At 36.9% G+C, this 26,630-nt stretch overlaps 1 protein-coding gene across 2 annotated transcripts in view; it reads left to right on the forward strand.

Annotated features, from left to right (window-relative positions):
• The window catches only part of CWF19L2 (CWF19 like cell cycle control factor 2), an 88,086-nt gene that overhangs the window by 13,985 nt on the left and 47,471 nt on the right, over positions 1–26,630 (forward strand). For both annotated transcript variants that reach the window (XM_026100169.2, XM_026100170.2), the window contains exons 2-10: positions 649–759; positions 1,472–1,591; positions 2,974–3,081; positions 5,346–5,465; positions 9,439–9,532; positions 10,649–10,764; positions 12,266–12,978; positions 19,618–19,714; positions 22,887–22,976. In XM_026100169.2, coding sequence (XP_025955954.1) covers positions 649–759; positions 1,472–1,591; positions 2,974–3,081; positions 5,346–5,465; positions 9,439–9,532; positions 10,649–10,764; positions 12,266–12,978; positions 19,618–19,714; positions 22,887–22,976 — 1,569 coding nt within the window. The remainder of the gene's footprint in view (positions 1–648; positions 760–1,471; positions 1,592–2,973; positions 3,082–5,345; positions 5,466–9,438; positions 9,533–10,648; positions 10,765–12,265; positions 12,979–19,617; positions 19,715–22,886; positions 22,977–26,630) is intronic.

Below are 26,630 nucleotides of genomic sequence, written 5' to 3' on the forward strand. Positions count from 1 at the left end.
GGAAGATGCAGAACCCTGCTATCCTTCTTCCCTAATGATTTGAGACTAGAAAAATCATGGGAAAAATAAGTGCTGTGGTTTTCATTTTCAGTCTCAAAAAGGGAGATCCTTCCTGAGAGCATGGACCTCTGCAATTCCAGATTTTTCACCTGGCTGAGGTGACTTCCAAAGCTGAATGTGCACAAAGATTGAATTGCGAACAGTTTACTTTTTAAATTAATAGCTGGTGAGCAGTGCTTTGGGATAGAATAGTTGACCATAGACTTTTTTAAAAATGAAAAATCAGAAAGCCAATCCCACCTTATGATACGTTGTGTAGTTTGTGAAGGCTGTAAGAACAGAAGGCTTCTCAAAAAGGAGAACAGAAGTTGAATTTCTTATGTCACCCCGTTATTTAGGATGATAGGATGATATCAGTACTAGAAGAGCTGCAAAGCTGTAGACTGTGGAAGGGAGGTATGTTACATGGTTTAACTGAATTTCCCATTTAACATGTAATCCTAAATTATTTTTAATGCTGTCTTTTTAAAAGAGAATTTCTCAGGAACAGTTCTTAGAATTGTGCGCTGTTGTGTTACAGCGTGACTTACAAAGGTGTGTAAGTAATGCTGCTGAAATTTGACTATTTTTCTCCTCTGTTCACCTCAGGCCAAAATTACTTATGAGAAGGAGCAGAAGCAAAAGCTACTAAAGCGTCTGCGAGGCGAAGATACGTGGATGCTTGCTGATGTGAATGAGCGTGTGGAACAACTGGAAAAGGTGATGCAACTGTAAATCACTGAATTGTGTTTTTAGTTTCTCAGTACCTTCATATGAACAGAAAGCTTTGGTACCTTTAAGATGATTTAGAAAAGCTCTCAGCTTCTAAATTCCTTTTGCTTCAAAGTTAGCTTTCTTAAACTGGAAATAATCTTCTAGTCAGAAAGAGGAAGAACTTCTGTGGTTCAATTACAGCTTTAATTTCTACCAAATGCAGAAGAGCAAGTGCTGCCAGACAAAAATAATGCCAGGAGAAGAATTACAGAGGATCTCATGCTTTTTAGCAAGCCCTAGCATGGAGGATCACAAGAAAAGCCTTAATGAAACCTCAGAATATTCCATTCTGTGGTATTAGTTTAAAATCTGTGTAGATATTTCAAAAAAAGGACAGATGTACGTTGACACAGTGATTCCTAAGGAAATACTTTGACCAAAATAAACAGTGTATAGAAGATGTATGTATAATTATAGTGCCTTAGTTCCAGTGAAAAATATATTTGGGGGCGGGGGGACGTCTGTTGTAGATGTAAGATATAAAAACTAGAAGAAATACAAGACAGAAGATAATAGAAATGAATAAAATACGTAGCTATGTCCAGCTGTGTGCAAGTCTTGGCTTTTTCAATGTGAGTTGGTTAGTAGGTTGTGATCGCTTTTCTTCTGTGTTGGACATCTGGTTTAGCTGATTTCATTTACAGATGTTTACTTGTAGGAACATTCTGTGCAGAAGAAAAAGAAAAAGGATAAACATTCAAGAAAACCTAAGAAAGAAAAGAAGAAAAGCAAAAAACAAAAATCTGAAAAGAAGGATGACTTCCTTGATAGTTCTTCAGTAAGTAAGAAATTTTAAAATGCTTTAGAAGACTTTTTTAAAACCTGCATTCTTTTAGTCTCTGTGGAGAGACATGTTTAGTAGTCCTATGTCTTACTCTTACCATTTTCTGTTGGGGAAAAACTGTGGCAAAGTGTGTCTTTTTAATATACCAAGTATTTAATCAATTTAAAAGGTACCATTTTGAATGCCTCTGCATTTTGTAATATTCTTTTCACTCATTAGGAACTAAGAGCTTTACAGTTTTTCAGCAGAAAAAAATGGAAAAAAATCTTTATTTGGGGAATTTTTGAGAGACAGTGGAGACATTCATATGTTTTTTGTAGTCAGTGATATATGTGGTGGAACAATATGTCTAAAATTGCAAATACTTGACTTTGATTTTGAGCCTGAATTACTGCTGCAACTGGGGCTTACTCGACCATGAGTCCGAACGAAGGTTCAAACTCGTGCATTTGAATCTGTATGCTTTTATGTCCAAGGGCATTGCAGCAAAGCAGTACAAGAGACCTGACTGCAAATCAGGGTGCTGCTTTCTGGCCGCCGTGTGTAAAATGCTAAGAGGATGTGTTGGTGCAAGTCAGGTAGCACTGTGATTTTCTTCTTAGAGATTCTCTTTTATTGAAAGATTCATGTATGCAGTGTGATGAGATAACAGAAGTGAACTGTGTTTTTTCAGGGTGGGGAAGTAACCTAACCCACAAATAGGTCCCACATTTCCTGTGGGAAGCATCAGAAAGCCTCAAATCGCATCAGTGAATCCCAGGATACAGCACAGTCCTGACTGATACCTTTAATCCAAAGTCTGTTATTCCCATGACAGGTTCCTATAAATAACAGAGAAATTCTGTTCGATAGTGGGCTGTTTGCTGCAAGCATAAAATTTCAGTGCAGTTTGCAGTTGCAGGTATGGTAAGTGGGATATGGAAATAGAAGGAGAGAGAACGTGCTTTATGACACATTGTGTTATTGATTTTACATTAATTGTTTTTATGTAAAACATAATTGGTCATGAATTTAGAAATTTTATATGTGTAATATCATAAAAACAGGGTTTTTTTGTTGTGACAGTTTTGTCTCTAGTAGCTTTGCAATTCTATTAAACTGCCAGCGTGAGCTAGAGTTCTTCCATACTGTGTTGATGTGCTCATGAAGCCTGGTGTGAGGTTTTGATCATGAAGTAACAATTTCCTTGTGAAAATATCAATATTATTTTTACTATCATTATTATTAAAGTAATAAATGATATTAAATTAATAATGCCTAGCAATATACATCAAGTTTGATTAGCAATGCACTTTATTAGTATTTTATTTTTATCAATGTATAATAGTATGTTATAGTGTCATAATTATTCTTTACATCAAACTCAATATTTTTAGGATTCTTCAGTTGAATGGGTTGAGTCAAATGTGTTGCAGTCCGATAATACAGAAAAGGCTTGGAACGTCAACGAGCAATCAGATACTACGAAAGAACCTTCCCTACAGGTGAGCAGTCTGATAACTACTCCACAAATAAATTCAGCATGACCAAATGTGAAACATGGTTAGGATTTCTGAGAGCTCTTTTGAAATGTGTTGAACAAAAACTATTTCACAGACAAATGCCTATGTTTATCTAGGTAAATACTACATTTCTTCCACTGAAAGACTTCTCTACCTGATAGTTATTTAGTATTTAATGAGGTGCTAAACTTAATGTTGCCTCGTACCAGTTTCTGTTATTACATTTTGAGCTTGATTTCCATAATGAGGATGGATTAAATATCTTGACTAGACATGTTATTTTTTTCTTCCTGTTTAGGGTGGGTTTTCTACAAGTGAGTGGATTTTTGCTTCTGTGATGCTTGAACAGATATAAGGAAATAAGGGAGGTGCAAAACTTTTCAGCAACAATATTTATGGAATCAAGGCCTCTTTTGGTCTTCCTAGGTTAATTCTGTGTGTGATAAGCAATGTTTATTCTGGAAAACTGAGTCATTCTGAATTGAGCTGCTGTGATTTTAATAACAGAAGTGTAGTCACATATTCATGACATTTTCTTTCAGTTGTATTAAAGCAATGATTTTGAATTTAGTGTCTAATTCCACTGCTGAGAAGAGTCCCTGTTTCTCAGATCCTGGATTTGTGTATCTGGTCAAGAGAACTAAAAAGATTCTCTGAATCACATGTATCATCTTGGAAAAGTAAATAGTAACAAAATATAAGTCCTTCTGTATGTTATGATAACATGACAAACACTGGTTTCTCCAAACATTTGTCATCTAATGTCACTTGCTCTGTGCACTCTGGGCATGTATACGTTTGGATGAGAAGTGTGCTTTCAAAATGAATTTCCCAGTCATCCCTACTTTCTGTATTTTGGTTCACATTATCGTGCAGTGTTGGAGCACATAAACTAGTTTCCTTTTGTATGAAACTAAATTGGAAAGTATGTTCTCAAAATACACCTAAGGTGCTCCATGGGACCAGACTTAGACTAGTCCGAAGCATAAAAAAAACTAGCCCTCCCCCCCAGAAACAGAAGAAAGGAAAAGAAATTCCAAACCAAGGTGCGGATCTGAAATGTATATAGTGTGGATATCATGTCCTCAGCACCAGAGTTTGTGCTTTGTAGATCCACCTCTGTTGGTCCACATTGCTTGCTAGTATGGGCATAGCTGCTGTTAAATTGCTTGAAAATGGTCAGTTTTCCAGTTCCTTCTCTTAGAAGAGATCTGAGAAGTGGAATGCTGTGTTTCACCTCTGAAACTCTCTAATACATTGTCTAACATCATCATTTTTAAGCAACAGAGAAATGGTGTGGCATATAGCATCTGTTCAGATTGGCATCTCGGACTTGAACCTTCCTGAAGAAAAGTGAAGACACTTTTTCAAGGACATGTTGCAAAAGAGTTGTAATCTTGTCATTTTGGTTGCTAGACTGTTCACAGAAGTATTCCAAATACTTGTTTTTGCAGAGCAGTTGTTAATTATGTGTATGTCACTGTTTTCTTTTGAGGCTTCATAAATATTTTAGGTGTATAAAGGAAGAGTGTTTGAGGTATTAGATTTGGTGGATATATCACTTCATTGAATATAAGATATTATGATTCTTTTTTGGAGACTTCAGGTTGTTAATATGCTGCTTTTCTTTAAAAAGCAGCCCTCATCTTTAAAATATCTCCAGTCTGCTTTAGGTTTTGTAAATGCAGTTTTCTGTTGTGGGTACAGTTCATAGAATTTAGGTGTGTAATTGTTTAACTTGTCGGTGCGGTTAGGTGCCTATACATTGGAGCCTGTGAACTATGCTCAGTGATGGATTGCAAATTTTGTATATGCTAAAACAGACATAAACAGTCATAGAGCCAGAAGTAGCAAGATACAGTTCTAGAACAAGATGGAAGAGGAATTGATCTGTATGTCCAGTTTTCATTTAAAAAAGCATAAGCTGTGTATGTGGCTCTGCATATTTACTAGTTCCATAAATACTTTGGGAAGAGGTATTTTGAATTACAGAAAAATCTCTGTGAAACTTGTATGCCTAAGTGAATATTAAAAATACTGGAAGATTGGAGTTCTTAAATTTGTATTTGGTTTTTGTATAAAGTATTACTTAAGAATAGAAATCAGTCAGACCCACACTGTTCAGTGTAAATAGCTTTTGTCAGTAGTTGCAGTAGTTTGATTTGCACCTGAAATATATTTTGGTTGGAAGTAATAACATTGATTCTGTGTTTTAGTCTTGAATGAAACTTTTTTCTCTTTTTAAGAGAGAAGAATGGATGACTTTAGACTTCATGTCTCTGAAAACCACATCAGCAGCATCTGTCAAAGCTGAAAAACACAAAGAAAAAATATTGGAACAACAGAAAGCTCAAGAAATTGAGCAGGTAGGAGGAATTAATATATTAACTTCTTTTTTCCTACATCTTATTCAAATCTGTGTAAGGATTTGGTTCAAATACCTAAGTCTTTGTATGTCAGTAGTTGTTTAAGTTAACCTCTGATGGTTTATTACAAACAGTATTTCTTTACTATGTGATAATGACTTTAATTAAAATTGTTCTGTTGGTGATGGGAAAAGTTCATGCAGGGGACTTGTCTGGTCCTATGCTATCTTCTAGTTAAGAGGTCTGTAATGTTTAAAGTACTTCTGAGATGTTTTGCTTAGTAATAGTGGCAGTGTGTGGGCCTGGCCTCCTCCCCTGTTGTGTATGTGAAAGAAGCAATATTGTTTGGTGTGGCAAAAGCTCGCCTGAGGTTCTGTGTTGAAGCATAGTGTGTTGAGGCTTTTCTTTTTCCCGCAGAAAGCATTCAGACCAGGTGCTGTGCCCCTCATGCCACGCACCTGGGAAGATCAGGGTCCAGTTGGGAACGAGGTTGCCAGTAAATTAGTTCTGTTCACATAGCATTATTGGCTGCTTCATTGGTCCATATATCTCCATAAATGCAGTATGGTCTGATCTGAAAATGTAGTTGCTGATCGCTGTCTAATGTTTACTTCTCCTCACATCTCACATTAGGGTATTTGTTGCTGTTAGACGTTCCAGTTAGTTGCATTCTGGCTAAAAACCAAATTGACCTGGAGTGCTGTTCTTGTGAGGCAGGCAGTGCTTGGCTTATTGTTTTCTGAGCAGGGATTAAAGTTTTTCTTTTTTCCACAATTTGTTATATGTTAAAGGAGCTAAAGGAGCACTTAGGGTGGATATCTGATAACTTCTTAAATCACAAGAATGTCAGCATGTACTGTATGCTTAATGACGATTCATATGTGCTGTTGATCCTAGAAGAATATGTGATTTTTATAGATCTTTCCACCCAATCGTGTGCTTTCCATTCAGGTTTATACTTTTGTGTTTTCTGCACCAGGGTGTCTGTCCTGACATGTTCGTTTGATACCAAAAACAGAGTGTACAACAGATGTATACAACATACCAATGGTGGTGATGAATTGAAGATATGACATAAATTTTAACAGTGCTAGACTGCCTAACCAACCCTTTTTTTTCCAGTGGACTCTCTTGCCTGCTTCCAGACGAGTCAGTTGACAGAATCACAATAAACAATCTAGTTTGAGGGAGAAAAACAAGAGCTTGGGGTAAGACTAAGGGTCCTCCTTGTACTGATTGAGAGGGAAGTGGTAATGAAGCAGTTTTATTGGTTGACTGCTGTGTAATAAGGGTGGCAGCTAAGCATATTTTTGAGAGCTTTGATTTAGGGATGGTTTATTTCTGCATATCTTTTGACAGCACAAGTTACAGGTTAGCCGTATTATTCCCATGGAAGAGTCTCACAGAATTTATTGAGTATTCTAGAAAATAGAAACTCTGTAATCTGGAAAGAATATTGAGAAATGCATCTCCAGGTAAAATCTTGGCTTTATTGCTAGACAGAGACAGCTGCTATCGGCAATATTAGTCTTTTTTTGAAAGATGTATTTTTTGTGTGTGTGTGTGTACATATATATATATATATATATATATGTACACACACACATACACAAGTAAATTATGATAATATGCGTAATACTTAGAGGAAAGTTGGGGTACAGTTAATAATGGATATACTAGAAAATGCTTGGGGAAAACAAAGAATAATCTTGTCAGGGTGAAGCACAGTTAAATTTCAGTATTCAAAAGACTGATTTTTTTTTTCCCCCCTGAAAACTAGTGTTTATGGAATTATAGCTGAGTAGTTGTTTGCGTGATTTTTATTTTCAGGATTAAAAAGGTTGTTGACAAATTAGAATATTTTAGGCCATATCTAGGTAACAGAATGAAGGTCAGCTATGGCGCACTTGAAAATATGCTTGCATATGTTTTAAGAACTTCACATACTTAAAATTTTCTTTGATATCCTATCTACTGCCTGTAAATACATCTTTGTACTATTCTTGTACCTGGGAAAACAAAGGTGTATGCTGGGGAAACCGGACAAATGTGGCTATAGAAGTTGGAAGGCCCATGTTTCTACACTGCTTTATGCAAAATGAATTTATGTGTGCATGAGGTGGTTTGTTACTAGTTCACAGTGAGTGAAGTGGCAAAAGGTTTTGTGTGTGTGTGTTTTTTTTTTTTTTTTTTTTTTTCTTTTTAGTTGGTGGCCAATTCAGGTTCTTAGGTAATAATCCTGGGAAAAAAAATGTAAGAAGATGGCTTGAAATCTCTTCATGATGTGTTTTATTAAAAGAAAGAACCTTTTCTTTAAAAGAACTTGGAAACCGTACATGGTGATGAAGATTGAGGCATCTGATGTGGTCTTTTTTTTTTTTTTTTTTTTTAATTACTCTTCTTTTTGTTGGAGATGCAATAAACAAACCCTTGCCCTAAACCTATCATATATTGAAATGGCTTTATGAATTCTCCTAACACAATTAGCTTTTTTGTTTTCTTTTTTTAGTGCAGTGTTCTATCTTCAAGTAAAAATTTTGGTTTTCCTCATCATACCTAACATAAATGACTAGTCTTTGGAATATCTTTTTTACGTATGAACCTTTCCTTGCTGGTTAATGAATTTGCCACTTCTTTTGTATTGATCGAATTTTCCAAACTGGTTACAATTTTGTTTTCCTCTGTCCCTTGCATTTCTCTAGATGTTTTAGAACATACTGGCAATACAAAATGCACTGAAGCAGGCAAGGCCTACAGTTGTCTTCAGTGTAGAGTAGAGCAGAATGCACTAGTTAACCTCAAATTCTGATACTATTTACAGTTTATTATTTTCTAGTACTATGATGCTTAATTTAGCATTGCTGGTTTCCATACACAGATTCTTCACCATGTTGACCTTTGCAAAGTATTGGCACATTAGTCACAAGTCATGAGTTGTTTCTGTATAAGTGGGAGCTGTGAACACACTAGTAAGTCCAAGCAGATTGCAGGTCTCTACTAATTTTTGGTAGACATGCTATACTTGTATTTGTTCACATTTTAATTATTATACAGAATAGATACTGTTTATTCTGAAGTATGATGCAGGTAGTTTTGCACAACTTTTTTTTTTTTAATATGGATTGGTCCTGTATTTTCAAGCATTTCTGTTTTCAGGCTATTTGCTAGAAGTAACATTGCAGTTCATTATAATGAACCTAAAGTTGGTATTCAGGCCTTCTTGAATTCTCCTAGGAATGTGAAAAGAGCTGGTCAGAACTACAGTTTTCAGTGAAGAATTTTTTTTAAACTATCTTATAAATTAGAAGTACTTCAAAAGTATTTTGCTCAAAATCTTTCCTTAATGCTTTTATTGAAAAGTAGTTCATTTTCTCTATGGCTGCCTTGTTCCTACTGTTTATTTTAATTTAAATAAATTGACTAAAACCACTGGTTCCTGATTGTTTCATCCCTTATTATCAACAGCTAGGGTTAATACAGAAATTCCTCATCTCTCTTTGGAAGCTTGAGACTGAGGTCACTAATAATATTGGTTATTTTTGTATCTGTTATTTAAATATGCTTAATTGGAAATGGTTGTAAAAAGTTGTGCCATCTTCATGTGTTGCCTCTGATTTTTTTTTTCTATTAGTGCAGAGAAGTGGTGTAATTAGATATTATCAAACTGATGTATAGGAAATGTATTAACCCTAAACGGAAGCACATCTTACAGAGACTGTTCTTTGGGAGAGACTGTTTCTTTCGAAAGAGTGTTGTTGTTTTCCACAAAGAAGGTTAGCTGATTCTTTACCAGAATCTATAGCAAATCTAAGTAAAAACATTGAATCCAAATCTACAGTGCCCCATTGAGTGCATGTATGTTGATAATACACTATTCATTTGTAGGTGGACTAACTAAAATGTTCAATAGCTGTTGTTAAAGTGACGTTTTAATGCATCACACTTACACAGGTTGAAATTATTTCTGCTTTAGGTTAGGCTTTCTGAGAGAGAACTTAATCCCTATTGGAAAGATGGTGGTACAGGTTTGCCACCGGAGGAAGGGGAAGCAGCTTCAGTTAAGAAAGGTAAAAGACAACTTTTAGTAGTAATCTCAAATTTCTTTCTCCATTCTCCAGTCTCTTTGTTACTAACAAATTACTACTAACGTTGATGTAGCAGAATTACAAATAACGTGCAATAAAGTAAAATTTGGAAGAAAACTCAGTGGTAAACATTGGTGAATATCGTATGTTGTTTTACAGAATTTCTCTTGACTGGTTTTTAATCTTGAGTGGTTTGACCTTCAGTATCTTCATAGAAATTCTCCATTTTCAACTAATTAAAAGAAAGCATGATTTAACCAAGACAAGATAAATTGCTGTCATCTCGTTTGGTTCCTTTCATTCCATTACACAAATTATAGTTTTAAAATATTCAACCACAGAAGGCCGAGTCACATTTAAATGAAGCTCATTACAGATGCTGTTTGTGAAAGATATCATTTCTGTAACCTTTTCACTGCTTTCCTTACCCTAGGGTTATCCTGTCTATTTCCAGAAAGAGCAGTGAGAAAAATGTTTTTCATAATGTCATGGAACATTCATTACATGATAAGATGGGTTCTTGTATGCTGGTGACAGGAACGGTAGGGTCCCTGACTTTCCTGATTGGGAGCTTTCCCCTGTGGACAGTCTGTCCTACAAACTATTAGCCTGTCCTCACATGCCAGCTTTTAAGAGCAGCAAAGATCAGCACTCTCTAAGAGGCCACAGGCATCAGTGATAGCATCTTAATAGCATCCTGGCTATTAAGACCCCTGCCAGCTTCCGAAATGAAAAGCAATGGGTTACTCATTAATTTTCTTGGAAGGGGAATGAGAATGGACACAAGAAAGGAAACGATAAGAAGGTTCTTCAGTTCCGTAAAGAAAATACAACTTCCCATATGCCACTCCTGTCTTGGTAATGCTCATTCTATTTTATGATAAAATGGAGCAGCTTAAATGAAATCAGTGGTATTACCAAGGTACATCTAGGATCAACTTATAAAACCATGTAATTATATTATTACATTCCTTACTCTTTTGCATTCCTTCAGTTTTTTATGTTAAGTTTGGGTTAAGGTTTCATATCACAGTCAGAGTAAGTGTTAAATAGGGATAACTACTGAAATGTGAAAATATACATTGTTTTTAACTTTAGTTACAGTGGTAGAAGATGCTGGATTAAGTTGGTTACGAAAATCATACAGAAGGATGAAGGAACAGGCTGAGAGAGAGAAACGGGATTTTGAGGAAATTGTAGCTGAGAGATATGGGGTAAGCATCTTGAATTAAATTTTTTTTCTTTTGTTTACAACTAAGATGCTTGGAAAAGATTACTTTCATATAAAGGTATAAATACTTAATGTGTAGTGTAAGACATAAGGAGAGAGCCTCTGAAGCTTTTCTCAAGTGGTGAAGAGTTTAATGCTACCAAACTCTTTTATATCTTTTTGGTTAAATACTTTTAATATATGGGATACTATAGCAAATTGAAAATTCTTCTACATTGGGAGGTTCAAATGATTCCTGATACACAGTATATAAGTGCTTCCAAAGCTATGAACTATATTAGCAGAGATATTTCTCTCTCCTGCACGCACAGTTTGTGTACAGTAATGCCAAGATAATTTGGAGAGCTGTGTCAAATCTTACCACATATGAATCTTCTGACAACTTGTGATCTGCTCAGTCAAGATGTGTTGAGAATGCTGCTTGCTTCTGAAGTGTTTAAAATAGTTTTCAAAATTTAATTTTTAATAAATTAACTGCCATAAAAATATCAACTCTGTAAAGCATGTCCTCCTATGTATTGTGATACTGTCCTTAAAAACATTGATCAAGTGCCTGGGGTGTTTAGTATTTAGTCTTGGTCCTAGCAACACATTTGAGGGTTTTTTTGTGTTTTGGTTAGTGGAAATCTGGGGTAAGGCAGTATAACTGCATATTACTATCTTTGAATGGAATTGTAGTCATTTCTGAGTGATGAAACCAAGAAGATCAGTACTGGCAGAAATTATTCAGAGCTAGTGATTCTGAACAACGCTATTTTTAAGGATCTTTATCAAAAAAGTAGTATTCAAATGATACAAATGCTGTAGCTTCCCTAGTTCAGGATAGTGGTTGAGAGAAATCCCTGCCTGACTTGCTTCAGTATCTAATGTTTGGGCAAAAAAAAGATGGATGGCATTTAATTCAGCTCAAAACAGGGAAGAAGAACAGTCTTTTGTGTAATTGTCTAGTGGCTAGAATGTTTTTCCAGAAAGCTAGAGACAGGGATTCAAAGCCTGTTTCAAGCTAAAGGTTTTTAAACCACTCTCCCATGTTTAGAGTATAACTGGGTAATAAAATGGTTTAGTGGAACCATCCCTTGGTTCTGCTGAAGCAAAAAGCTCATGAATGAGAAAAAGGAAACCTTACTCTCTAGCTCAAGTCCCTAATTTTTAACTTGCAAGGAGGAGACAGTTCTGAGGCTTTGGTCCCTGCTCTCTGGAGTGCTTCAGCACTTTAAAGTCAGTGGGTAAAAGGTTGAGATAGTCCAAGAAAGGGGATCAAAATGCCTTCACAACAGAGTACCTCAGACAGTAGACTATAACATTGAGATCCCCCCCCCTTTTTTTTAAATATTGTTCTTCCTTTCCATTCCATGGCTCATGCCTTCTACCTGCACAATGACTCATTTTCACAGAATGGTGCCTTTCTTGTAATACTTTGTAGGGAACTACACAATACCCCATGGTCGTAATAGCAGTACAGTTTTTTTTGTTCTTTCCTATAGTCAATGGAGATATTTCAGTCACGATTAGAAGAAGCTGAAAAAGTTGCATCCAAAAAAGAAAATTATTATAGACAAGGAAGATGGAGGAAATCTGACTATTCAGAAAGTGGGCAAGAGAAGAAAGAGCAGCGCATGAAGGACACACAAGATGAAGATGACAGAAATAAGAACGTGGTCAGGGGAAATGCAGGGGAGAGGTATGGCAAGGGATGGGCGCAAGAAAACAGACGTTGTAAACGAGATAGGTCAAGAGAAGACCAAGGCCCTGGCCTCAGTAGCCCAGTGTCAGAGTTGAGAAGCTACAGCTCCAAAGCAGAAAATCTCTCTGAGGAAAAACGAAGTCAGGAAAAGAGTTCATCCCTCAGCAGCATGAAACACAAATTTTTGAAACCCTCTGAAGACGATTTATCATCTTACAGTTTACATAAGGACTATGAGTCACAGCAGTCCTCTTTAAAACTACCAGTTCATAGCTCTTTGAGCAGCCGTTTCCAGAAACCTGGTGAGGATGCTGGATTGTGGACCAAAATGCATGCGAAAGATAACAATGAGAAATTAATGTCTGATCAAGAGTCAGCAGGTGCTCTGGAACAAGTTAATAAGAGTTGGGATAGAACTGCAAGTGATGGAAGAGAAGAATCCCGACAGCAGTACCCAGGAAATACCCCTGAGAAGAAAGAAACATTATCAAACAATAAAACATCATGTTCTAGGTACTTTACAACTCTTTGCTTGTTGACACTTGTTTGCCATATTGTTCACGGTAAAGTATACCTGAAAGTTTATCTTCTGTGTTTGTGATAAGATTACATCTGATCATATCAGATCTCTTTAGTTGTTTTAACTTGGCTGATTTTTGAATAGCAGAAGTGTAAGTACAGAAAATGCTTTGGCAGACTAATGCTGCTTGCTTTAAATTACATTTTCTAGTGTTGGGGAGAGAGTGAGCATAGGATAGGGCTTTTAATTAGTCTGAAAACATTAAAACATACCTTGTTGATTATGAAGAGTTAAGTTGGGACTCAAACATCCACTGTGAGCTGATAGATAAAATGCAAAAGTTATGGGAAAAGTATGCTTTTCAGGAGTGGCGAAGGGATGCTTCATGATCTAAAATGCATCTAGACACAGATGCGTAGGCAATTGACTTTTATCCGTAGCTGATAACATAAAGTGTAGACATGCAACATTAGCAACTTTGATTAAATCCAAAGTTCAGTACCTTTTTTCTGTCTGCTCACTTTTCTACTGCAGTTTCACTTCAACAAAGGCAGTGCAATTTCATTGTGCAATGTTGCTGTTACTTGTGCTGTTAGCTCTTCTTTAAATTACTGCTCCTTCTACGCTTCAGTGTTGAATGAGGTAAAAGATATTTATGTGAATGTTTCTTTGGGTGTTTTGGGGGATGAAGGTATTCTATGAAAGTAAAGTTGGTAGCATTGTTTCTCATGCAGAGTAAAGAAAGCTGAGAATGCTTGTGTAGCAGTGTATTTTTAGAGAGATAACCAGAAGCTTTTGCTGGCGAGTGGTGTGTCTACAGAACTGTGAGTCAGTTATGTGTGTCTGTCCAGATAGCCTAAAGGGAAATTTTCTTGTAAGCCTTTGTCTCTGATTTTAGAGGCCATTAGAAGATATTGCTGGTTATTAGAAGATAATGTCAAGTTTGAAAATGGGTCTGGGTTATTTAGCATGCTGCTTATTCAAGTGCAAATAATGTAGAATTATTATGTGAACAAATACTTTTTTGTGCAAGTCAGCTTTTAATTTTTGAATTCAACTTCTGTCTTTACACTTTGGTAAAGGGGAAGAGACATCTCTGGATGAAAGCTGAAAAGGTGATCTTTTTTCTCTGTTTTTTTGGGACCCATTGGGGAATTCGCAGCTCTATGATAAACATGTAACTTTAAGTACCAAGTTCAGAAGCTTGTGTAACTGTGCTCCATCTGTAGACTATGGAGAGAATCAGCTCTTGCAGAAGTGTTTCAGGACAGGAACCTGCTGCAAGCGGAGGAGAGGAGGCTTCTGGCATGGCTCCTCCTGGGGATGAGTTACATTCTGCCCCGAACCCCTTCTTGCTGCAGCCCCCAGAGACACCTAACTTTTTTTTCTGTGGGCTACAGAGGGAGACTAGTCTCCCAGCCTGGTCAGCTACAATAGACCGAAGTAGAAGCTAAGAACAACCCCTAGTTCTCCTCTCTCCTTGGCGTGTTTGAGAATTGCTCATGACATGGTATTTTGCTCCTTCTTTCTCATGTTAGCTCCCACAGCAGTACAAATGGCCTCTTAGGCGAACAAACTGCAGAACAGCACTTCATTTGTTGTTGAATTTAGAAAAGAAACTTTAAATGCTTGAAAATTCTGAATAAAAACTAAAGTAATTAATATAGCAGCAATGGATTTGGTACCTGTGAGACGAACTTGTATGCTAAAGTAATAGCGTATGAAATATAGTAGAAGGTATTTATTTGAAGTACTACGAGTGGTAGTATTATTATTGTGAATAGTTTCCTTCAGATCTTCCCAATAAGTTAAGTCAAAAAGTATTTTAGGAGTCAGGGCTTAGATAGTGTTATGCAAGTATGAAGAATTTTATTGTTTCGGAAAACTGGACAAGGAATTATTATTGGGTGTTGTATATAAGAAGGCTGGTATGATGTAGTTAGAAACAGGATTTGATGAAATATAATCAAGTTTAATTCCCTTTTTCTCATGTGCTCATGTCAGTTGTTTGCATAATGAACTTCTTTATGGAGAGGTGATGAATTTGATTTTAATGCTTAATTGTTGGGAGTCTAACAAAAAGGAAATAGTTTAAGAATAGTTACTTCATTTATAACAGTTGCTACATGTAGTGCTTGCAGATACGTCGGTGTGTATTTGCAAGGAAAAGTTGTGTACTAAATCAGTGCTGCCTGACAGAAACAACCGTATCAGTCTACACTGTTTTTGTATTGTACAAGTTGGATATGTTTTCCAGATTTTGCTTATTATATGAAATTCCCTATTTTCTACTTTCATAGGGGTTTATGAAATTCACATTTTCTTTGATTGTAGGACAAGAAATTGTTTGCATGATGATAGATCTGATTTAGAAAAAATGAATTTGAATGTATAGAGTGGTGCATGAGTAGTTCCTAATTCTGGCACAAGAATAATTTTTATGCATTATGTGTCTCATAAGTGTGTCTCATGTTTTTGTTTTGTTGTTTGTCTTAGTATTAGCCTAGGTGTCATTTTACTGGGAAATGAGAAATACAGGTTTATAGTGTGTTTAGTTGCTCTGAGAGTACGATCTCACAGAATTACACCTGCAATACATTAGATATTTCTAGACATTAGACTTTGTGATCCTCTTTATTTCTTCAAATGTTGCCCAGATAGTTATTGCCCTGAAGTGTCTGGGGTTTACCAATTAAATGCAGTGTATAAACTCCTGACTAGAATGATTCATGGTATATCTCAACTGGAGCCTATTGAAGTCTCAGTTGGGGACTTCCTCAGCTCTTCATCATTTTTGTTTTTTTTTCATCCTGACTTCATTCAGGGATGAGGTCTGGATGATCTGCAGTTGTCTTCTGCCTGCCTTATATTGTGCTTTGGTTTCCAAAGCAAAATCTAAGAGCTGTGACGTACAGCTGATGGCAAATATAAATAAAGTATGCTGAATATCAGAACGTAGCTATCATGAGACTACTAACAAGAAGAGAGTTTTGGAGGTTGTCCAAAATACAGAGACTTGAATGAGAGAGACCATGTGAAGAAGGCTTGCATTTTCCTCTTACCTGATTTTTTTTGCTTTGCATGTAACTACTGAGTAAAAGTTAGTTAGCTTAAAAAAGCAACTACTGCTTTATAACCTTGTTTTCATTTTACTGGTAAATAATGGTAAATTACTTTCATGGAGTTGAACTGTTACAAGTACAAAACCTGTAGCTTTTTAGTTTATAATTGCCACAAATGCAGTAAGTGCAATGCTAATTCTAACTGGACAGAGCTGCAAATTTTGGGAAGCTAGATTATGTGTGGAAATGGTTTGCTCATACAAGTGCAATGAATTCAATTATTAGTATAGAAAAGATGGATGAACTCAGTTCTCTTTCCCTTGCAGAAGAGAGTTAAGCATAGAAACTGTTTAGCTAATCTTTTCTTTTGTATAAATCTTTTCTATGTTAGTACTGTTAAACCTTATTATGCATCTTCTGTGATTTTTTAATTCTGTTTCTTAGCCAATACAGTTACTGAGCTAATTTATCAATAATGTGAACATTACTTAGGTCTGGAAAACCATATAGCTTTTGCTTGTATTGACTTACTGTTTTCCAAGTTCTTTTATGCTAAGTCTTTTCCTAAACAGTGTTTAATATTACTGTGTTTGAGGTATTATATGACCTGTCTTCCAATTTATTTCAATGAGGTTTGTTGTTCTTTGCAGAATTTTGTAGAAAATGTTGGCTGCTGGAACTTCTCAGGGTTGGATGTTTGGTGTAGTTTTTTATTGGGAATAATTTATAGCTCGCTTCTCTTTGTTTCCTCCTAAAGTTTTAAGTCTTGCAAGATATATTGTACTCTTTTTACATTCTTGTTCAGTCAGTCACAAGTAAATCTTCATTGACATGAGGACTTGGATTAATAGGTGTTGCCAGTTCAGTTCCTTCTCTCTCACATTGACAATGTACTTTTTGGGTATTATCACTTCTAAAACACACAGAGTTTCTTCAGCCTATAAATCAAAGTGTTTCTGATGGTTATGGCACAGGTTAATTAAAAGTGCTGATTGGATGTCCAAGGGATCTCCCCAGAGGGAAGTGTCCATCCAGCTAGTGTTTGCTGAAAATCTCACTTAATAATGCGACTGCTTCAGAGTTTAATTAAAAGTGAGATAAAAACCAAAACAGAACAGTGTGACTAGTCTCAAAAACTTCAGACAATGTTTCAAGCAGTAATACCACTAAAAAAACCCCATGAAGTTATAAACGTCTTGCTCTCTTTAATGAAATATTCCCACTGTGTGTCCTAATCACAGAATGGTTGAGGTTGGAAGGAACCTCTGGAGATGATCTAGTCCAACCCCCTGCTAAAGCAGAGTCATCTAGAACAGGCAGCCCAGAACCATGTCCAGATGGCTTTTGAGTATCTCCAAGGATGGAGACTCCACAACCTTCCTGGGCAACCTGCTCCAGTGCTCAGTCACCCTCACAGGAAAAATGTTTTTCCTTGCATTCAGATGGAACTTCCTTTGTTTTCAGTTTGTGCCCGCTGCCTCTTGCCCTGTCGCTGGGCATCACTGAAGAGAGTCTGGCCCTATAGTCTTTACACCTCCCTTCAGCTCTCTGAACCATTGCTCATGAGAAGTGTTCTAGGCCCTTCATAATCTTAGTAGCCCCTCGATGGATTTGCTCCAGTAGCTCCATGTCTCTCTTGCACTGGGTAGCCGAGAACTGGACCCAGCACTCCAGGTGTGGCCTCGCTAGGGCTGAGTAGAGGGGAAGGATTACCTGCCTTGACCTGCTGGCAGTACTCTGTCTATTGCAGCCCAGGAGACCATTGGCTTTCTTGGCCACAAGGGCACATTGCTGGCTCATGGTCAACTTGTCCACCGGCACCTGCTCTGCGGGGCTGCTCTCCAACAGGTCAGCCTCTAGTCTGTCCTGGTGCATGGGGTTATTCCTCCCTAGGTGCAGGACTCTGCACTTGCCGTTGTTGAACTTCATGAGGTTCCTTTCTGCCCGTCTGTCCAGCCTGTTGAGGTCCCTCTGAATGGCAGCAGAGCCCTCTGCTGTATCAGACAGTCCTCCCAGTTTTGTATCATCAGTAAACGTGCCGGAAGTGCACTCAGTCCCTTCATCCAGGTCATTGATGAAAAAGTTGAACAAGACTGGACCCAGTACTGACTGCTGAGGGGCACTGCTAGGTACAGGCCTCCAACTAGATGTTGTGCCACTGATCACAGCTGTCTGAGCTCTGCCCTTCAGCCAGTTTTCAGTCCATCTCACTGTCCACTCATCTATCCCGTACTTCCTGAACTTGTTTATGAGGATGTTATGGGAGACAGTGTCAAAAGCCTTCCTGAAGTCAAGGTAGACAACATCCACTGCTCTCCCCTCATCTACTTAGCCAGTCATTCCATCATAGAAGGCTGTCAGGTTGGTTAAATGTGTTTTTGCCTTTGCGAATCCATGCTGGCTGTTCTTGATCACCTTCTTGTCTTTTCAGTTGTTTTAAAAAAATATAGGTTAAGGCAAAGCAAGAACTTCAGTATCTTTTTTTTTCTTTCTTTCTTTTTTTCCCTTCTTTAAATAAGGAGCGAACCTTTAGTTGTTCATCTTGGAAGGTTCTGTATCTGAGGAAGTTAATGTAAATCTTTCTGTTGACTTTTTGGCTTTTGGAACGGGAATCTTCAAAACAGGCAAGAGTAACTTAAGGAATTTCCACAGGACTGGGGAGGTTTGGCAGTTTAAAAATGATACCATCTCCAAAATTCTCCAGTTCTTCAAATCCCACAGGATTTAGTTATATTAAGTAGTGAGTGGATGTTTTCTTGTTCTTGTGATAGAAGAGACCAATATCATAACTGTATTGTTATGTCACTTTTGTGCCAGGTATTTTACTTTGAGTTGATTGTTTTTTAGTCTTTTCTAGGCTTAGAGGAAAAAAACCAAACTTGTTTGCCAATTTACAATAATTTCTAGAGATCTTACCTATTATTATAAGAACTCATATGCCTATTTTTTTAATCTTAAAGCTATGTATAAGACTATTTATTACTAGCTGTAGCTTCTTAATTTTCCATGGACATTCTAGCATAGCATCCATAATATCTTTATAAATAAAGAGTGAACTGTGATAAGATAAATAAAGGAGTATAGGTTAGACTTCAAGAGGTAGAAGGCCATTTGGCTCACAAGAGGAAAACTGGATGATTTTGCTGGAGTTGGGAGGTAAGAAAGGATCACGAAAGCCATAAAGGATAGTTAGAGAGTGGGTGCATGTTATCCTTCCTGTTCTCCTTGGTTGTTGCTTGCTTGTACCTGCTACTGGCTCTTGACTGTTCATGCTGAAAAAATGTTCGGTAAGTAGTGCTTTTCATTTTAATGATATCAGAAGTAAAATAAAACATATCTACTGAAAATTTGATTCAAGTTTCTTGCTTTGGGTCCTTTTTAGTACTTTTTGCAAAAGAGAAGAATTGTAAAAAACCCAGTAGCTTCTGACTGCAAATATTCCTGTAATACATTGTTATAAATTATTTTGACAGTGGGAGCATATATGCTGGTAGAATGGGTGTCTAATACATAATTATTCAGGTGAATATATTGTTTTTCTATGGGTTTAGTGCTGCTGGTGTTTTACAGGCATACGTCAAAGGATGAGGTGTCTCAGGTCCTTAGTGAAGAGGAGATGAACAAACTGGGAGCCAGGATTGTGAAAGCAGAACTCATGGGAAACATGGTAATGTTTTTGAAAGATTGTCATGATTTACTGTAATTTTTCTTTAAAGCTCACAGTGTTTTAGTCTAAAAAAGGAGATTGAGTCAAGTGAATGTTAAGTTCTGTGAAATGTGCTCAGGCAAAATTTGAAGATGCTGTTTTCCTGTAACTTCTGCTTTAAATGCCATGATCTGTAAACTAGAATAGATCATTCAGGTCTCCAGAATTGTAGGCTTGGAAGCATATCCCAAACCAGTTGTTCTCTGCCTATTTGGTAGGATTTAATGTCTTTCTATTAGACAGGGAGCAGGTGAAAACAGCAGAAGGTCTCAGTCTGTTGCAAGGCAGGCCGTGTCTTGGAGTTCTCGTTATTTTGTCAACTTTGTCTGAAGAAAATGGTTGTGATCCATACTTCTGCTGTATGAACATAGATCATTGGATTAGGATATGGAAATACAAGATTGAAAGGATGTCCGTGGGTCTTTGCATCCAGCTCTGCAAAATGAGAAAAACTATATAATGCTTTGTAGAAGGCTACCCAGAAGGCCTACCTTTCCTGTTCTGAATAAATTTGGGTCTGTGAAGCTGAGGTTAACAGCTGTAGATGTAACACTGCTGTAGGAGGTTTGTTTCAGACAGCAACCTGAAAGACCAAGAACCTCACAGTTTTGAAACATTCTGAGTTCTGGAAGTATATATTTTATTACATTAATATGGTTATACTGGGTTATTTACATTTAGCTTTTTGCTGTGGGGGTTAAAAAAGCAAAACCAAACCTCTTTTCCCCTCTCTCCTCCTGCAGTCTTCTTGTATACCTAATTCTCCTTCAGATTTATTTGCAAGTTTATTCTTTTTAATCATTTTATCTTATTCATAATTTATGTTGTAATACTGCCTGGAGATTTCTAGTATAACAAGGTCATAGTGTGTTACTATTTAAGCTGTGTTTTGGGAATGATGACTTTGAATAACTGCTCTTCAGGAAATATTGATGAATTTTTTGAAATAACCCTTTCTGGAAGTAAATCTTTCTTTCTTTTCTTTTCTTTTTTTTTTTTAAGAATAATTTTTAGTGCACCTCTGTTTACCTCTGTCTCTTGTGACAGAATCTGAACACCAAAATCTGCACAATTAAATAACAAACGAGATGTTATGACTTCAAGGGCCTAATTTCTTTTTCATGAGGGCCATTGATTTTTTTGAATTGCAGGAATATATAGGGTGGTTGGAGTATCATTTTACTGGCTGGATTAATATACAAAGTTCATATTTTCAAAGCTCTTATCACATAATTAAATTTTGATATGAGATAGTATCCATTTTATAAATATTTTCTTTTCAAACTGATTTTATATTATGGATACTTTTTTCCACAGGCATTAGAACAGATGTGTGTATGTAGCTTTACAAAATTTGAACAAATGTAGCTTTTACAGAAAAACCGTTCATTTGAAATCTTATCAACTTGAAAAGTGGACTAAAGGTAACTTCAAGCACTATTTTCTACTAGACATAATGAGTTTTAATGATTTAAATAGTTGTTTTAACCTGTAGCTTTTGTAGTTAGTATGTGTTGGGGGGAAAATATACTTGTGAGAAAAATGTGTTTATGAATGAGATTACATGTTAGAATTGTGAGGGACTGGTTTCAGTAACATACTATTTTGTAGCCCTATGTTTCTAAGGGAAAAATGATTGAAAGCATACAGTAATTATTATAAAATGTTGAAGAAAAGAAAAAAAGGCACCCTGGAGACTTTGTCATGGAGAGCAGTGAAAATTCTAATGCATTTTTCCTCTACTACTCAGCTTTAGTAACGTTGTCCACATAGAAGTAAAGTTTGGGTGCAAGTATTTTTAAGCCTGACAGTAACAGAATAAGGATATTTTGAATAAACATATGCAGGGGTATGTGGGGAGAGAATGATTCTTGCCTTTTTTCTACATTTTGTTTTGTTCTGACAAAAATCAGGTAGCAGAAGCCAACATTACAGTTTTGCTGCCAAGTTTATATATATGCTTTTCTACTCTGGACTCTGAAATTACATAGTTTTAAAATACACTTACAAATCATATATAAATCACAAATAATAAACCCTCACCTTGTTCCTCTCTAAATCATTTTTCGTGCTTTTTCTCTGATCAGATTGAAAATGTAACTTGTTTAAACCATTCCCGTGTATTAGAGCAGATGATTATGTAACTGCATGTCCTAGTGGCTGGAGCCCAAGGTTGCTGATGTGGGACAAATGAATTCTGAATCTCTGTTTGTTGCTGACTTGTTGCATGACATTGATCCAAATGACTTAATTTTGAGGAGGCAAGTATAGGAATGGCTGGAGTCCAGCCAGTGAAACTGGCAAAATGGTCAGAGCATAAATGACTGTAGACTTTCTCATATGTTAGTAGGTTGTCACCTGACTTGAAGTTCTTAGCGCACCAATGCTGAATTTGGCTCATCAAAGCCATGGTGCTTAATTTACATAATGAAGAGATGGACAAGAGAGCAGGAGTGGCAATTTAATCAAGACTGTAAAAAAAAAAAAAAAAAAAAAAAACCCTTGTTTTCCATCTCTTCTCCATCTTAATACTCAAAGTAAGCTCTTAAGTGCCCAAGTCAGACATGTGGTGTAAAGCCAGGTAAAACTGGGTCCGAGACTTATTTCTCTTGACCCGTTAGAATAACGAATAGACCAAGAGTGTGTGTGTGTACACACACGTGTACACACACACATCTCTCATATATATGTGCGTACACACACACACACACACACACACACACACACACACACACACACACACACACACACACACACATAATGTAACATGTAACTTGGGAAAGGTTATATGCTTGATGTAGTCAGTCTTCCTTGTTTAGCTTTATATAAAACAGCACCTGTCCTTAGCTACATAAAGCATTTATTAGCATAACTGCCTAACGTTTAAACATAATTTTTGTTGTGTTGTTTTTATGATGATATGCTTTAGGTGCCTCTGTTTTGAAAAATTATTTGAGTTTTATCTTCACTGAGGAATTGTGTGAATGATACTGACATTTTCTTTAGTCTTTTGTGTCATAAGACTTAAAAAAATTTATATAAAGCATGGAAAATGGAAATAGTTACTTGTGATATAAAGGTGTCTAAAAGCTTTAACAGTTAAACTAATTCAGTACTACCACTTTCTTTGAAGGAGTTGGCTTCAAAACTTCAAGAAGAGCTTGAGAATGCACGCAAATTAAGGGAGAATCAAAACCAGGTTCCAGCAAAGTCTGGGAGAGCGGTAAGGGAAAAGTATTCTTCTATTCTTTGTGCTAGCAAAATGGTGTAATATAGGTAGCAGTTGAATTGTAGAGTATATAAAATATACTTAAGATAATTGCAAGATGTGACTTCAGATGAGCTGTTGTTCAACTAAAATTGTACCTTTTGGTGGTAAAACTTTCTCCATTGTACCCTAGTAAGTTTAATAGGAATTTCTTTTTCTTGTAGTATTTTCTCAGGAATGATGCTTACGCCTTCCATTAAAAGTAAAACTGAAATGTGTGATGTAGTGAAGGGTTGCCCAGGGAACCTAGATGTTGGTATCTGGAACCTAGACTGTCTTGCCTTTCAAGCGCTGCAGTAACCAATATAGGTACCAAAGCAGGTGGTCTACATCTTGCTTACCTTGCCAGGATTTGGTGCTGGCTGTTGTATAACTCGGATGTCTCTAAAGAACCTGTCACCTTACATACTCTTTTTTAAGGGTGGCATTCAAGGCATGCATAGTAACTTTCTTCCATACTAGCTTTGATATGCCTACAAAGGAAATGGGATCAATAACTTCCTTTATGGACTATGTGCTCGTAATGGGGAGGAGACTTAGGCAAAACTGTAATTTTTTCATCCAGTGTGTCACTGACCCCACTTCCAGACTTAAAATTCAGCTGCAGGTTATCATCACAGTTTGAAGAGCCACTACTATTTTTTGAAAAGCGTTGATGACAAATATCTTTCATTGACCAGTATTTCTCCTGTAATCAGAAAATGGACTAATATGGAAGTTAGTGTGTCATATGTTGCTTACTACATCATGACAGTCATGTGAAAGTGTAAGTCTCAGTCTTTGAAGTCACAAGGATTTAAGATTACAAAAGCTCTGTGTAGGTAGACTATGCCTCATAGTCTCATTGTTAGGCATGTTTTTGTGTATAAACCAAAAAGCTGAATAAAGCCATCTGGAGTTGTGTAATTACACAGGACAAATACTTTCAGGTTTTAAGATAAGAAAGTGGAAGGCTTGCTGTGTTAATAGCTGGTCTTAAAAAATGTGTGAGAAGACCTATTCCTTAGAAATTGAATCATGAATACCAGTTTTGGGCAACCTAAGTCTTAACCGTAGTCTGTTTTTTGAATTAATTTTTTAATAAAATGATTTTTAAAAAATACCAACATATGATCATTACAAAAGTACAAAATGTAAATGCCACTGAAATTTCAGAAAGGAGAAATCATTAATTAAAAAGAAAAGTGAAAACCTACTTAGCATGATGCCTGTCTTTCTATCCCTCTTCATCCTGAGGAGACTTGATCCCATAGCTTTTTCTTTTACTAAGTGATAGACTGCTCTGCAAAGAGTATTATCCTCCCAGCATGTAGAAACATTGAGCTCAGGAATGCAAGAATTTGGGGTTCCAGAAGGATAAATGGATGGAGAAGAACATGAGTCTGCATCCTTCTTGTTACGGCCTGACATAGGTCCTGATCTGTCTCTCAACTATCATCTAAAAAATGCATGAATAGACTAGGAGGAGTGTTACTGAAGAGGAAGGGCACATTACAGACTTGGCTAGACTGGAAATACCAGCCTGCTGCCCTAAAACCTCAGAGGTTGACTCACTCATTTCTATTCATGAATATGCCATATTATATTTATGATTTTTCTTTTATTTGTGTGCTTGTACGTTTTCAGTTTTGTACTGTTGTGTGCATATTTACCTAAACTGAGTCTGGGGATTGACAGGGCATGTCTACTCCATGTCCTGCATTCCCCTTAAACCTGGTTGGAAACCAAAAAAATGTTGTGAATGCTCCCTAGCTTCCTGCCCCACCCCGCCCCGACCCTTAGCGTTGTGATTGATCTAAGCTCCTTTGAAGGGCTGAAGGGTTTTAAAAACAGGCAGCCTCTGAAGCAGCCTGTGGATGCCAAGTACCTACAGTTTTGCTTTTCATGTTGATCTTCTGTGTACCCCAGGGTCAACATCTTGGATAATTACATTACTTCAAGTCTAGTTTTTAGGTTTCTTTACTTCTAAATGTTTATTTTCACGTTCATTTCTGCAAGACAGATGGAGTCTGTCTTTGGTTTACAGGAACCAAGACTATTGACAGTCCTGCTATTTTGGATTTTCCATTGTTTGCCAATGGAAATAGACCTTTAGTGATGCCACAGAGCTGATATCTATAGTTCTGTAGATAGTTCTTGAACTGTCATGCCTGAACAATATAAGCCTCTTTACAACGTGCTGCCAAGTTCCTCACTTTATTAGGCTTGTGGTAAATTAGCAAAATTCTCCCCAAACCACTGTGAAAACCTTAGGGTTTACTTGAAATCACTCTGGATTTAATTACTACCAGGTCTTGCTGTCTAGAGAGTGAATAGCTTCCCATGGATTTTAGAGGCTTGCTGTGTTGTCTTTATGGATGTGCCTTGCTTGTGGTGTGTTTCATTGCTGCTTCTAGCCTGTAGTACATGGCTTCTGAGTGTGAGCAGTCCAGCAAAGTTGATGGTTGCTCTGTCCATAGTACTCTTCTTGTGATGATTGCCAGGGTTGTCTTACCAGTTTTACAGCTCAGACTGATTTTGGAGTTTTGGAGCACAAGCAGAATGTGTTGGGTACCCTAGATATTAATGGCCAACTGTATCACGTTGTGTGTTTGAACATGCAAGATTGTAGAAACCATCTTGTAATGCAGGAGAGGCTTGTGAAGATGGTGTATTTGATACTGTTTGAATCAATCTTTCTACAGCCTTGAGTGCCCCAGTGGTAGTGTCAATCAGTTCAGGCAGCTGTATCCCCAAAAATATAACTGAAACAGTTTCCACAGAAGTGGTTTTCCAAAAGTGTGTCCTGCTGATCCCAAAGTTTGATATCTTTGCCTCGGCCACCGGTAAAAACACTAAGGATTTTGTTTCAAGGCTAGTCTGTCTTTGGTTCCTTGATGCAGCAGGGTCCTGAAAGGTCCTGAAACATGGCTTTGCCGCCTTCTCATTTCTGTTGTGACAATCAGAGACTTAACTCAGTAAGCAGTGAAGGTAATTCTGGGTCTCTCTAGGTAGGGCTCTCTTTTCTTGCTCTTTTCTTGCCCTGCCTGCCCTTTCCCTTTCTGCCCTTGCCCTTTCCTTGATTTATTGAACACCAATCAATTCCCTAATTCAGTTTACTGTTGCTGAATGAAGACTTGTGCTAACATGGGTGGCTGAGGTTTGTACAGAGGGCAAGATTAATTTTTTTGAGAGAAGTGTTGGTTTATTCTGCCTTCAAGTGATCAAGAATTTATAGACTGTAGGGACTGTGAAGTGGTGGTTTAAATTCTGCTTTTTTGTTTTTCTTGTAGGAAAGAATAGAGGCAAGTCTAGCTTTTATCATTTGTTTGTTTTGGACAAGAATTCCACCCCAAACCACCCCAGAATTGTTTTTAAAAAAAAACAATTTGCAAATGCTGATGTTTGGTGTTAAGTATCTATATCTGCTTATATATATTTCACCAGGCTGACAAGTCTTGATAAGACAATTTTGTTAGTGGTTTTCCTTTTCGCCATAGTGATCCTTAGCTTTAAGACCTGCTATTTGTAATGCATTTACAACTTGCAAGTAGAGATTTCCATCTGGCAAAGGCAAAACTGTGCTAATATATATACGTCTTTAAGAACCTAGAATAACAAATAATTATA

This window comes from Dromaius novaehollandiae, chromosome 1 (assembly GCF_036370855.1).
Source record: "Dromaius novaehollandiae isolate bDroNov1 chromosome 1, bDroNov1.hap1, whole genome shotgun sequence".
In the NCBI taxonomy this organism is placed as follows: Eukaryota; Metazoa; Chordata; class Aves; order Casuariiformes; family Dromaiidae; genus Dromaius; species Dromaius novaehollandiae.